General features: G+C 47.3%; 1 protein-coding gene across 1 annotated transcript in view; it reads right to left on the bottom strand.

Annotated features, from left to right (window-relative positions):
* Positions 1–1645: 1645 nt before the first annotated feature.
* ankfn1 (ankyrin repeat and fibronectin type III domain containing 1) overlaps positions 1646–14668 on the bottom strand; it is a 54074-nt gene continuing 41051 nt past the window's right edge. The window contains exons 16-17 of the mRNA XM_048610709.1: positions 14360–14567; positions 1646–4194 (exon numbers count right to left, since the gene is read on the bottom strand). Of these exons, the coding sequence (XP_048466666.1) occupies positions 3455–4194; positions 14360–14567 (948 nt within the window). The 3' untranslated portion in view covers positions 1646–3454. The remainder of the gene's footprint in view (positions 4195–14359; positions 14568–14668) is intronic.

Here is a 14668-nt window from a genome sequence, read left to right as displayed (position 1 = left end):
CACATCAAGCAGATGTTCACCTGCACATCTGCCAATGTGGTATACTGCATCCGCTGTACCCGGTGTGGCTTCCTCTACATCGGGGAAACCAAGCGGAGACTCGGGGACCGCTTTGCAGAACACCTACGCTCGGTTCGCAATAAACAACTGCACCTCCCAGTTGTGAACCATTTCAACTCCCCCTCCCATTCCTCAGACGACATGTCCATCCTGGGCCTCCTGCAGTGCCACAACGATGCCACCCGAAGGTTGCAGGAACAGCAACTCATATTCCGCTTGGGAACCCTGCAGCCCAATGGTATCAATGTGGATTTCACAAGTTTCAAAATCTCCCCTCCCCCTACCGCATCCCAAAACCAGTCCAGCTCGTCCCTGCCTCCCTAACCTGTTCTTCCTCCCACCTATCCCCTCCTCCCACCTCAAGCCGCACCTCCATCTCCTACCGACCAACCTCATCCCGCCCCCTTGACCTGTCCGTCCTCCCTGGACTGACCTATCCCCTTCCTAACTCCCCACCTACACTCACCTTTACTGGCTCCATCCCCGCCTTTTCGACCTGTTTGTTTCCTCTCCACCTATCCTCTCCTCTATCCCTCTTCTATCCGCCTCCCACTCTCTCCCTGTTTATTTCAAAACCCCCTTCCCCTCCCCCTTTTCTGATGAAGGGTCTAGGCCCGAAACGTCAGCCTCTCTGCTCCTATGATGCTGCTTGGCCTGCTGTGTTCATCCAGCCCTGCACCTTGTTGTCTCGGTTACAGTGCCAGTTTGTCTCATGGACAATATGGGAAGATTTTAACCTTCTTGTCTGATCCCGCACACCCCCTGGGCTCCAATAGGTTTGATCCTCTCATAGCTCTCTCTCTTCTTTAAGCACTGCCTGCAATTCCCTCTTCCTTCAAACTAAATCTTGTGATAAAGCAGTGCTGCTTATCACCCACCAGAGAGCTCTGGTTCATTGCTGAATGAATCATATTTTCTTCCCGCTTTGCGAATCTGCCTGTAGTGAACTGAGAAACTTCAGTAAGTTAGCTGTTCAACCCATACTGTCCATCCCTGATTAGTCCCCCTCATTGTTGACCAACCTGCCTATCAGTCTATCCCATCACTGGTTCATTTAGCCATGTGCTTACTCACTGAACCACTAGCTTTCTCTGTTTCTTCCCACTAACTCTGCTTTGGGAAAGGATTTACCAACTTGTAATTTCTTCGCCTTCATTTACTCTCATTTCTGTAACATTAAGCTTCCCTCACACTCATGCCTCATTTATTTTAACTTTTCACAACACACATTAATAATGCACTTGTGAGTAAAGGATGTTATCACACCGAGGGTGATATATCTAAGTATACAATGTTATCACACTGAGAGTGATATAAATGTGAGTATATGACGTTGTCACACTGAAGGTGCTATAACTGTGAGTATACGATGTTGTCACACTGAGGGTGATATAACTGTGAGTATACGATGTTATCACACCGGGGTGCTATAACTGTGAGTATATGATGTTGTCATACTGAGGGTGATATAACTGTGAGTATACAGCATTATCACACCGAGGGTGAATGAACTGAGTAAAGAGTAAGCCTTTGTTGAACCATCAGACTGAGACATTTTTCATGACTATTATACATTTTCCTTCATTGACACCTTGGTGTTTATAAAGTGTTTCTGGTGACTGATCAAAGCCAGTTGTACAGGAATTGAAATTCTTCACAGAACTGACAGGTTCCTTGACATTTTCTCTGTCCTTTTTACAAACATTGTCACACAGCAGCATTGTAAGAAATCACAGACATACACACCAGAGCCACAAACATTAATATGTTCCCTTTCAGTGTAAACACATAACAGCCTGCAGTTTAAAGAATTGTAGGGATCAAAAGTGGCTGAGAAAGGTCAGGTCTTTATTTTTCCTTTGAAGTTGTGCTTGCTGATCCCTTTCTGTCAGTCCAGTGTTTGGGCTGTTGGTGAAGCTTTCTCTTCAAGAACCTGATATTGCGGAGTTCCCAGAAATCCATCACTTCACCAAACACTCATTAGTGCAAATAATTCAGCATCAAGCACAGGATTAAAACACAAAAGCCTAGACATTTCTTTAAGCTACTCCCTATTGCTTTGCGAAATGGGAGAAATTTGGAAGGAAAGGCTACATTTGATGTTTCTCTTTTGAACAGACAGGGGTCGCAGGACATTAGCTTGTTCAAAATCTTAAAAAAGGTTTTGCTGGAGAGAAAATAAGGAAAAGGCGTTTCCAAGACCAGGAGGGTTGGTAAGCAGAGAATTCAGATCAAAGGTAAACAAGGAGGAGATGTTTGGTTTCTTTGTAGACTCAGCAAGTTCTTGTGATCAGGAACACACTGTCTGAAGGGGCAGTGGAAATTGGAGAAATTCTTGATGCAAAGAAATGTGCAGGGCTCTGGGCAAAGGACTGGTAATTGAGACTGAGCAGACTGCTCTTTCTAATTTGATTGGTGAGAGAGACATGATGGGCTGAATGACATTCTCTGTGCTGGATGATTCTAAGGTACACCTGGATAAAGAATAAGCAAGATTCCCCTTATCATAATCCCCCGTATTTATTCCCAAACACGTCTTTGCCCAAATAAGCAATGAATTGATTGAACATCCCTCATTATTTCTTTACCCAGCTTCCCCTAAACAGCTGGAACAAACTGGAATTTCTCAAATCCCAGGCAGATTCTGCAACTCAAATTCCTGAAAAATATTCCCTGCTAACACTTGGTGCAAAAATAGATTATGGGTAGGAAATGGCAGAGCAGGTGACAAAAGGAAATGGTGTCAGGAATAGTCCATACAGGGTCAGTGTGTTCAGTCCACAAACTGCTGACTGACCAGAATATGGACTGATTTCAAGTCTCCTGCACAGATGATATTCTCAGCCTGACAGTGATGGGCACACTCCACCTGCTGATGACTGAGCTCTGTCAGCGATTGGCAAAGTGTAGAATCTCTGTCAGATAAAAACGAGCAAAGCAGCAGTCCCTGCTCACACATTGGACAATCACTCAATAATGATCATAGCCAGTTTCAAATTCCAGCAAAACATTGATCTACAACTCTTTTGCTTGTTCCTCTGTCTCCACTGTTTCCCCTGTACTGCCCACATTCCACCCACTCCACACACTCCATTCCATCCTGAAGGCACTGACTCTCAATGGAGCTTCAGCCCAGGTAGAGGCTGTGGAAAAATCACAGTGGGGGCTGAACCTACTCTTTCCCAATGTCCACACACAAGTCATGAAGAGGTGAGGACACTGACTGAGATTTCCCCCTCCCCTCCTCTCCCAATGTAACTCCCTGTCCCACCATCATCAGCCAGTGTCTTCAGACCAATTCTAGCCAATCCCATGCTAATAAACATTCTGGGTCTATCAGGGTCAGTAACCCACAGGCAATGTGTCTGCTTATTGTCTTGTGTGCAGTAACTCCCTACAGAACACTGCTGACTATATCTGAGCTCTGAGTGTCACATAATTCGTCACAGTCAGTCTCCAGGGTTGTGCCATCGGTGGAGTTAACCTCAGCACTCTGCGACTGATGGCTGCAGATACTCAATGACAACGAGCTCGACTCTTCCTGGGAGCTGCTTTTCTGACTCACGTCCATAATGATTCCACCGACACTCGACTTGGACTCCTCAAAGCTGCCTTTGGTGCTTTTAGCAACACTCAGATCCTGGGCTAGACAGGGTGATTTCGAGAAGGATAGCTCAGCCTCCTGTCTGTGTGTATAGACTCCCAGAGACAGGCTCACAGACTGGGGGTCTTCGTGGAAACACAGCCACCTGTTCTGGTTAAAGTGGCGATATTTCTGATACCGAGGCATTCTGGGCTGAGTCTTACTCAAGGATTGGGAGTTTGTTGGCACAGTTGTGTTGACCTTGCTGACAGCTCCCATAGTCAGGTCCTGGCCGTTGTCTGCGCCAGGCTCACTCACTCCTCGGAAGCTGCTTGGATCCTCACAGTCGCCTTTTGGTCGCAGCTCATCCGCCTGGAGGACATCTGGGGCACTGCCGCTCAACCAGCAACCACCCGAGTTCCTCAACGGAGCAGGGGGACACTGCAGCAGATCCAACTCCCGCGGACTCAGGGGGTCACTGGAATCATAGTCACTGTCGTTGGGAAGGAATACCTCAGAGCAGGCGTCATCATCGGAGCAGGGCTGGGAGCCTGAGACACAGAGAGAGCAGCTCACAGTAACCGCATCAGACAGTGAGGGATCAACTCCTGAGTGATCAGCCCCAAGGAATAGACCACCCCCCACCAAGGGTTCAACCCTTGGAAAATTTACTTCAGGCCAATGAATATCCGACCAATCAACAGCAACCCAGTTAACACTTGGCCAATCCTGATGCAGGGATACAAAAATAGAGATTGCTGGAAAAGCTCAGCAGGTCTTGCAGCATCTGTGAAGAGAAATCAAACTTAACGTTTCGGGTCCAGTGACCCTTCTTCAGAACTGATGGTGGCTAGAAAACTGTAGGTTTATATGCAGAAGATAGGATGGGGCTAAGGTGTAAACGACAGGTGAGGATGGATCCAAAGAGACAGAAGAGCTGTTAGACAGATAAAGGAGTGCATAACGATCAGGTTAGGAGGGTGAATAGTTGTTAATGGGGACTGTTAGCGGCTAACAATAGGTTGTGTGTAATAGCAGACTGTGATAACAAGGACTGGTGTGTGGGGGTTGGGTAAGGATGAAGGAGAGCTCAAGCCCTAAAATTATTGAACTCAATATTGAGTCCGGAGGGCTGCAGGTTCCCCAAGTGGAAGATGAGGTGTTGTTCTTCCAGCTTGCACTGAGCTTTGCTGGAGCATTGCAGCAAGCCTGAGACCAGGTCAGGGAATGTGGTAGTGTGTTGAAGTTACAGTTAACTGGAAGCTCAGGGTCTTTTTTGCGAGCAGGACATAGGTGTTCTGCAAAGCTGTCACCCAGTCTACGCTTCGTTTCCCCAATGCAGAGGAGACCAAACTGTGAGCAGCACATGCAGTAGATGAGATTGTGGGAAGTACAGGTAAAGTGCTGCTTCACCTGGAAGATGTGATTGGGCCCTGGGATACTGAGCAGGGAGGAGATAAACGGACAGATGTTATACCATCTGCGTTTGCAGGGGAAGGTGCCATGAGGCTGTGGATGGTGTTGGGAGTGAAGGAAAAGTGGACCAGGGTGTCCCGAAGGGAACAATCCCTGTGGAAGGCTGACAAAGGAGGGGAGGGGAATATGTGCCCGGTGATGGCATTTTGCTGGAGGTAATGGAAATGGAGGTTAATGACCCCCTGGATGTGGATGCTGGTGGGACGGTAGGTAAGGACAAGGGGAACCCTATTGCTGTAGTGAGAGGGAAGAGAGGGGGCGAGGGCGGAGGTGCAGGAGATGTGTCGGACCCAGTTGAGGGCCCTGTCAACAATGGTGCTGGGGAATTCACGGTTGAAGAAGAAGGTGGGACGTTTTGGGGGCTCCCTTGTCGAAATTAGCATTATTGGAACAAGCTCAATGGAGATGGACTGGGAGAATGGAATAGATTCTTTACAAGAAACAGGGTGTGAGGATGTGTAGTCAGTGGGTTTGTAGTGGGCTTGGTGGCCAGCCTTTCCCTTGAAATGGAAACAGAGATGTTGAGGAAGAGAAGGGAGGAGTCAGTGATGGACCAGGTGAAGGTGAGAACGGGGTGGAAATTGGAAGCGAGATCGAAGAACTTTTCCAATTCTGGACGAGAAAGGGAAGCAGATGGTATCATTGATATAACTGACTAAGAGTTGTGGGTGGGGGCCGGAATAGGACTGGAACAAGGAATGTTCCAAGTACCCCACAAAGAGACAGGCATAACTGGAGCACATGTGGGTACCCGTGGGCACCCCTTAGACCTGAAGAAGGTGAGTGGAGTTAAAAATGAAGTTGTTCAGGGTGAGGATGAGCTCGGCCAAGCGGAGGAGGGTGGTAATGCGTGGGGACAGTTCAGGCCTTTTTGCAGGTAAAAGCAGAGAGCCCTGAGACCATCCTGATGGGGGATAGACGTGTAAAGGGATTGTACGTCCCTAGTAAAGAGGAAGTGGCTGGAGCCCGTGAACTCGAGTTCTGAAACTGGTGTAGAGCGTCAGTGTAATCGCAAATGTCAGTGGGAACAGACTGGATAGGGGAGGAAAGTCCAAGTCGAGGAAGAGATGAGTTCTGGGGGCAGGAGCAGGCAGAAATAGTGGGTTTGCCAGGCAGTCCTGTTTGTGGATTTTGGAAAGGAAGTAGAAGCGAGCTGTGCGGGGTTGGAGACTATGAGCTTGGAGGCAATGGGGGGAGATCTGGATGAAATCAGGTTAGTGACACAAGTGGACAGAATAGCCTGATGTGCCACGGTGGGATTATGGTCTGGGGGAGATAGAAGGAGATATCTGAGAGCTGGCGCTCAGCCTCTGCAGTGTAGAGGTCAGTGTCGTCAGACATCAACAACACTGTGCTTGTCAGCAGGCTTAATTACAGAATCAGGATTGGATCTGAGAGCACAGAGTACAGTCTGTTCATGGCGGGGAAAAGTTGGAATGGGTAACGGGGGGGCGGGTGTGGGGGGGGGGGGGGGGGGGGGGGGGGTGGGCAGAGAAACTGAGGCGAACAATGTCACATCAACAATTCTCAATGAACAGGTTGAGTTCAGATAAAAGGCCAGAGGGAGAGTGTTGGAACTGGGCGAAGGGATCTGTGGGATAGGGAGAGGATACTTGCCCAAAGAAATGGGCATGGCAGCGAAGGCAACGGAAGAAGAGTTCAATATCATGTTCTACCCAAAATTCATTGAGGTGGGGGTGCAGAGGGATAAATCAAAACCATTGCTGAATACAAAACATTCAGCATCAGAGAGCAAGGTCAGAAGGAATAGTAAATACGCAACAGGAGGTAGGGTTGAGAGAGGGAATGAGGGAAAGGGATGGGAGTAAGGTTCCAGAGGGCAATGGATATCTGAGTTGTTGAATCTTGTTTTCCTTGATGCCTCAAAGGAAAAGAAAATGTTTCTTGTTAGCATGGCGAATGAGCCAGAGGATGAAGTGAAACAGGGAGCAGCGCAGCTCTGAGCTAGCGTGATGCGATGCTGTTAGAGAGAGGTTGAGGGTGTGCACGTGATGAGGTATGGCACTGAGTGTGGACCTTGGGATGCAGCGAGAGAAGTTGTCTGTGGAACGTTGAACATTGTGGAGCTATTTATGATCCTGGTTGGATTGAAAGCATAAAGGATGAAACTTGAGTTCGAATCCACATGGGGTGGGTCTGAACCAGAGACAGTCACTTAGGAATGTGATGTGGCTGCGGAAACAGATTTTAACAATACCTTGCCAACCGCCAGGAGTGACAGCAAAATTAATGATGGTGGAAAAAAAGATTGGAACAGAAATCCTATCGGAGAGAAGAACTTCAAGGTGGGCATTCCCAGAAGAGATGTGGCAGTGAGTTAAATACTAAATAAAAACCGAAAGAACTGCAGATGTTGGAAATCAGGAACAAAAACAGAAGTTGATGGAAAAGCTCAGCAGGTCTAGCAGCATCTGTGAAGAAAAATTAAAGTTAATGTTTCAGGTCAAGTGGCCCTTTCTCAGAACAGAGTGTGGCTAGGAAATTGTCAGTTTATATGTAGAAGATAGTGTGGGTGTAAGGAGTAAACGATAGGTGGGGATAGAGTCCAAAGAGACAGAACAGCAGTTAGACAGACAAAGGAGTGAATAACAATCTGGCTAGGAGGGTGAATAACTGTTAATGGGGACTGTTGGTGGCTAACAATGGGTGGTGTGTAATAGCAGACTATGGTAACAAGGCCTGGTGTGTGGGGTAGGGGGCTGGGACATGGGAGAGTTTAGGTCCTAAAATTATTGAACTTGATATTGTGTCCAGAGGGCTGCAGGGTCCCCAAGCAGAAAATGAAGTGTTGTTCTTCCAGCTTACACTGAGCTTTGCTTGAACATGGCAGCAAACCTGACACAGAAATGTTGGCCAGGGAACAGGGTGGTATGTTAAAGTGCAGGCAACTGGAAGCTCAGGGTCTTTTTTGCAGGTACAATATATGGGTTCTGCGAAGTGGTCATCCATCAGTCACCCAGTCTAAGCTTCATTTTCCCAACGTAGGGATTGTGGTGCAGGGATCGTGGTGCAGGGATCATGGCACAGGGATTACAGTGCAGGGACCTGTTGATTGGATGAACTGTGGGAGATTGGATTGAATGGATTTATGCTGAAGAGAATGGGTTAAGCTGTGTCACTCACAGGGTGAAAATCAGAGATCCTTTTTCCCAAGGGGGAGCGTGCTACATCATATTACACAGAACTGAGTCAGGGCTGGACAACGAACATAAAACAACTGGTGGGAGTGCCATGCAGCAGTGAGTCATACATAGGGCTCCAGATGTACAGCCTGCTCTGTATTGAGCTGAATGGCCTGTGCTGTAACTCCTGTTACTCAGTGAATGTCTGATCCATGCCCTTGCTCCATGATGTTCAATGGCCACTTCCTTAAGTACACTAGGAACACCCTTCAGATTTATTAGTCTCAATTTCCCCAACACCATTTCCCTACTAATACTGATTTGCTTCAGTTCCTGCCTCTCACTGAATCCTGTAGTTTGTTGTTTGTGTTCTTTCTTCCCATTATCACTTCCTCTGTTTCTGACCTACATTTGTCCTCACCAATCTTCTCTCCTCACATACCTACAGTAACTTTTACAGGTAGCTTTTATGTTCCCCACAAGCTTACTCTCACACTATTTTCCCTTTCCCAGTCAATCCCTTTGTTCTCCTTTGGTGAATTCTAAACTGCTCCCATTCCTCAGGTCCGCTGTTTCTTTTTTCTGGATAATTTGTATGTAATTTGTATAATTTGTATGCTTTCAGTTGTTTCAGCGGCGGGAGTCCGGGAGGAAGCGCGAGGGCAGCCTGGGAAGGTGAGCTTTTCGGTTATAAAAGTCTTACCTCACGTGACTCCATTTTTGGAGTAAGTGAGGTAATATATTTGGTCAGTTGCTTTACCCGAAACACTAACTAGGTAGTGTCTCCCACCCATCCTCCTCCTCTAACCAAAAAAAAAGGTTCTGAGCGCTGATTTGCTAAGGCTACTAGTATATTTTTTTTTTAATTTGTCTGTTTGGGAATTCAGAACAGTGGGAATGGATGTTAGGGCAGTTGTATGCTCCTCCTGTAGAATGTGGGAGGTAAGGGTCACCACTAGTGTCCCCACTGACTTCATCTGCGGGAAGTGCACCCAACTCCAGCTCCTCGGAAACCGTGTTAGGGAACTGGAGCTGGAGCTGGATGAACTTCGGATCATTCGGGAGGCTGAGGGGGTAATTGAGAGGAGTTACGGGGAGGTAGTCACACCTCAGGTACAGGAAAAAAGTAGATGGGTTACAGTCAGGGGACGGAATGGGAACAGGCAGACAGTGCAGGGATCCCCTGTGGCCATTCCCCTCAAAAACAAGTATACCGTTTTGGATACTGTTGGGGGGGACGACTTACCAGGGGTAAGCCATGGGGTACAGGTCTCTGGCACAGAGTCTCTCCCTGTTGCTCAGAAGGGAAGGGGGGAGAGGAGGAGAGCATTAGTCATTGGGGACTCCATAGTTAGGGGGACAGATAGGAGATTCTGTGGGAACGAGAGAGACTCGCGGTTGGTGTGTTGCCTCCCAGGTGCCAGGGTCCATGATGTCTTGGATCGTGTTTTCGGGATCCTTAAGGGGGAGGGGGAGCAGCCCCAAGTCGTGGTCCACATAGGCACCAACGACATAGGTAGGAAAAGGGATGGGGACGTAAGGCAGAAATTCAAGGAGCTAGGGTGGAAGCTTAGAGCTAGAACAAACAGAGTTGTTATCTCTGGTTTGTTACCCATGCCACGTGCTAGCGAGGCGAGGAATAGGGAGAGAGAGCAGTTGAACACGTGGCTACAGGGATGGTGCAGGAGGGAGGGATTCAGATACCTGGATAATTGGGGCTCATTCTGGGGTAGGTGGGACCTCTACAAACGGGATGGTCTACACCTGAACCAGAGGGGTACCAATATCCTGGGGGGGAAATTTGCTAATGCTCTTCGGGAGGGTTTAAACTAATTCAACAGGGGAGTGGGAACCTGAATTGTAGCTCCAGTGTACAGGAGGTTGAGAGTAGTGAGGTCATAAGTAAGGTTTCAAGGTCGCAGGAGTGTACCGGCAGGCAGGAAAGTGGTTTGAAGTGTGTCTACTTCAATGCCAGGAGCATCCGGAATGAGGTGGGTGAACTTGCAGCATGGGTTGGTACGTGGGACTTCGATGTCGTGGCCATTTTGGAGACATGGATAGAGCAGGGACAGGAATGGTTGTTGCAGGTTCCGGGGTTTAGATGTTTCAGTAAGATCAGGGAAGGTGGTAAAAGAGGGGGAGGTGTGGCATTGTTAGTCAAGGACAGTATTACGGTGGCAGAAAGGACATTTGATGACAACTCGTCTACTGAGGTAGTATGGGCTGAGGTTAGAACCAGGAAAGGAGAGGTCACCCTGTTGGGAGTTTTCTATAGGCCTCCGAAAAGTTCCAGAGATGTAGAGGAAAAGATTGCAAAGATGATTCTGGCTAGAAGCGAAAGTAACAGGGTAGTTGTTATGGGGGACTTTAACTTTCCAAATATTGACTGGAAACGCTATACTTCGAGTACTTCAGATGGGTCAGTTTTTGTCCAATGTGTGCAGGAGGGTTTCCTGACACAGTATGTAGATAGGCCAACAAGAGGCGAGGCCACATTGGATTTGGTACTGGGTAATGAACCAGGCCAGGTGTTAGATTTGGAGGTAGGTGAGCACTTTGGTGATAGTGACCACAATTCGGTTACGTTTACTTTAGCGATGGAAAGGGATCGGTATATAAAGCAGGGCAAGAGTTATAGCTGGGGGAAAGGCAACTATGAGGCGATGAGGCAAGATTTAGGATGCATAGGATGGAGAAGGAAACTGCAGGGGCTGGGCACAATTGAAATGTGGAGCTTGTTCAAGGAACAGCTACTGCGTGTCCCTGAGAAGTATGTACCTGTCAGGCAGGGAGGAAGTGGTCAAGTGAGGGAACCGTGGTTTACTAAAGAAGTTGAATTTCTTGTCAAGAGGAAGAAGGAGGCTTATGTAGAGATGAGGCGTGAAGGCTCAGTGAGGGTGCTTGAGAGTTACAAGTTAGCCAGGAAGGACCTAAAGAGAGAGCTAAGAAGAGCCAGGAGGGGACATGAGAAGTCTTTAGCAGGTAGGATCAAGGAAAACCCTAAAGCTTTCTATAGGTATGTCAGGAATAAAAGAATGACTAGAGTAAGATTGGGGCTGGTCAAGAACAGTAGTGGGAAGTTGTGCGTGGAGTCCGAAGAGATAGGAGAGGTGCTAAATGAATATTTTTCGTCAGTATTCACACAGGAAAAAGACCATGTAGTCGAGGAGAATACTGAGATACAGTCTATTAGACTAGATGGGATTGAGGTTCATAAGGAGGAGGTGTTAGCAATTCTGGAAGGTGTGAAAATAGATAAGTCCCCTGGGCCGGATGGGATTTATCCTAGGATTCTCTGGGAAGCTAGAGAGGAGATTGCAGAGCCTTTGGCTTTGATCTTTATGTTGTCATTGTCTTCAGGAATAGTGCCAGAAGACTGGAGACTAGCAAATGTCGTCTCCTTGTTCAAGAAGGGGAGTAGAGACAACCCTGGTAATTATAGACCAGTGAGCCTTACTTCGGTTGTGGGTAAAGTGTTGGAAAGGATTATAAGAGATAGGATTTATAATCATCTAGAAAGGAATAATTTGATTAGGGATAGTCAACACGGTTTTGTGAAGGGTAGGTCGTGCCTCACAAACCTTATTGAGTTCTTCGAGAAGGTGACCAAACAGGTGGATGAGGGTAAAGCGGTTGATGTGGTGTATTTGGATTTCAGTAAAGCTTTTGATAAGGTTCCCCATGGTAGGCTATTGCAGAAAATACGGAGGCATGGGATTAAGGGTGATTTAGCGGTTTGGATCAGAAATTGGCTAGCTGTAAGAAGACAGAGGGTGGTGGTTGATGGGAAATGTTCATCCTGGAGTTCAGTTACTAGTGGTGTACCTCAAGGATCTGTTTTGGGGCCACTGCTGTTTGTCATTTTTATAAATGACCTGGATGAGGGCGTAGAAGGATGGGTTAGTAAATTTGCGGATGACACCAAAGTCGGTGGAGTTGTGGATAGTGCGGAAGGATGTTGCAGGTTACAGAGGGACATAGGTAAGCTGCAGAGCTGGGCTGAGAGGTGGCAAATGGAGTTTAATGCAGAAAAGTGTGAGGTGATTCACTTTGGAAGGAGTAACAGGAATACAGAGTACTGGGCTAACGGTAAGATTCTTGGTAGTGTGGATGAGCAGAAAGATCTCGGTGTCCATGTGCATAGATCACTAAAAGTTGCCACCCAGGTTGATAGCGTTGTTAAGAAGGCGTACAGTATGTTAGGTTTTATTGGTAGAGGGATTGAGTTTCGGAGCCATGAGGTCACGTTGCAGTTGTACAAAACTCTGGTGCGGCCGCACTTGGAGTATTGCGTACAGTTCTGGTCACCGCATTATAGGAAGGATGTGGAAGCATTGGAAAGGGTGCAGAGGAGATTTACCAGGATGTTGCCTGGTATGGAGGGAAGGTCTTATGAGGAAAGGCTGAGGGTTTTGAGGCTGTTTTCGTTAGAGAGAAGAAGGTTAAGAGGTGACTTGATAGAGACATACAAGATGATCAGAGGATTAGATAGGGTGGACAGTGGGAGCCTTTTTCCTCGGATGGTGATGGCTAGCACAAGGGGACATAGCTTTAAATTGAGGGGTGATAGATATAGGACAGATGTCAGAGTTCGGTTCTTTACTCAGAGAGTAGTAAGGGCGTGGAATGCCCTGCCTGCAAAAATAGTAGACTCGCCCACTTTAAGGGCATTTAAATGGTCATTGGATAAACATGTGGACGATAATGGAATAGTTTAGGTTAGATGGGCTTCAGATTGGTTTCACAGGTCGGCGCAACATCGAGGGCCAAAGGGCCTGTACTGCGCTGTAATGTTCTATGTTCTATGTTCTATGTTCTATGTTTCCTCCTTGGATCTAATCCTCTCTCTAATTTCCCCTGTAAACCAGGATTTAGCCACTGTAGTGACAGATTGTTGACCTGGGCCAATCAGGGAGCCCTGGCTGACAGATGTAAACAGGAGTCTCAGAGACTCTCCCCATTCTAGGGACTGGCTCTCAGCTGGATGGTCAGAGTCCATGTGCACGTATACATACACATATACATATACATAGACATATACACACACGTGATGGGATACCAGCCTGTGCAGTTATTACACCTGCCTTTCCTGTGTAACTTTTGCGCCAGACAGGAATGAACAAATTAAAGGGAAATTGTGCTTGACCAATCAAATGGAATTCTCTGAGGATATAATGAATAAAGCTGAGAAGGAGGAGCCAGTGTATGTCGTTTATTTGGACTTTCAGAGGGCTTTCAACAATGTCCCACATAAGAGATTAATGTGTAAAATTAAAGTACATGGGACTGGAAATAGTGCATTGAGATGGATAGGGAATTGGCTGGCAGACAGGAAATAAAATGTAGGATTCAATCGGTCCTTTTCTGAGTGGCAGGCAGTGACTAGTGGGATACTGCAGAGATCTGTGCTAGGACTCCAGCTATTCTCAATAAGAGGTTAATGATATAGATGAGGGAACTAAATGTAATATTTCCAAATTTGCAGATGAAACAAAGCTGGGTGGGAGGGTGAGCTGTGAGGACGATAGAGATGTTTCAGTGTGATTTGGACAGACTGGGTAAGTGGGCAAATGCATGGCAGATGCAGTTTAATATATCTTATTCATTCACAGGATGAGGACATCGCTGGCCAGGCAGCATTTATTGCCCATCCCGAATTGTCTGGAGGGCAGTTGAGAGTCAACTACTTGTTGTGGGTCTGGAGTCACATGTAGACCACAGGTAAGGATGGGAGTTTCCTTCCCTAAAGGACTAGTGAACAAGATGGATGGGAACAGTCTAAGGATATGGCAAACCATTTAGGGCTGTGACAAGGAGGAATGTCTTCACTCAGAGAGTGGGGAGTCTGTGGAATTCATTACCACAGAAAGCAGTTGAGGCCTAATTTCAAGAAGGAGTTGGATATAGTACTGGGGGCAAAACGGATCAAAGGAAATGGGGGAAAGCTGGGAACAGAATATCGATTAAGATGATCAGCCATGATCATATTGAATGGCGGAGCAGGCTTGAAGGGCAGAACGGCCTACTCCTGCTGCTTTTGTCTATGTTTCTACGAGTTGGAGACTGTGGCAGTCAGTGAATGGATTCTATCTCTCACCGCTCGGAGCTTTTCTCCGCAGGTTCTCTGGTGAGGGTGATGGGGAGGGCAGATCATCCATGTGGGAAGAGGTGGAATTCTTCTTCTCCTGAGCAGCTTCCTCTGGGATGAACCATGTGATGGGGATGCCTCCAGATGAATGCTTGTAGCGCGCACAATGCAATGCATCTGGAATCCAGCGCACACTTCTCCAAATCGCATCCAGTTGCTGCAGGAAAAGGAGCATAAAAGATCACTCAAATATCCCTACACTCACCTCCCAGTGCTAAACTCACCTGTACCCCGCATTCACCTCCCTGTACTAAACTC

The sequence above is a fragment of the Rhincodon typus genome, chromosome 23 (assembly GCF_021869965.1).
Source record: "Rhincodon typus isolate 14 chromosome 23, sRhiTyp1.1, whole genome shotgun sequence".
NCBI lineage: Eukaryota > Metazoa > Chordata > Chondrichthyes > Orectolobiformes > Rhincodontidae > Rhincodon > Rhincodon typus.
This window is presented reverse-complemented; position numbering and strand designations above follow the sequence as displayed.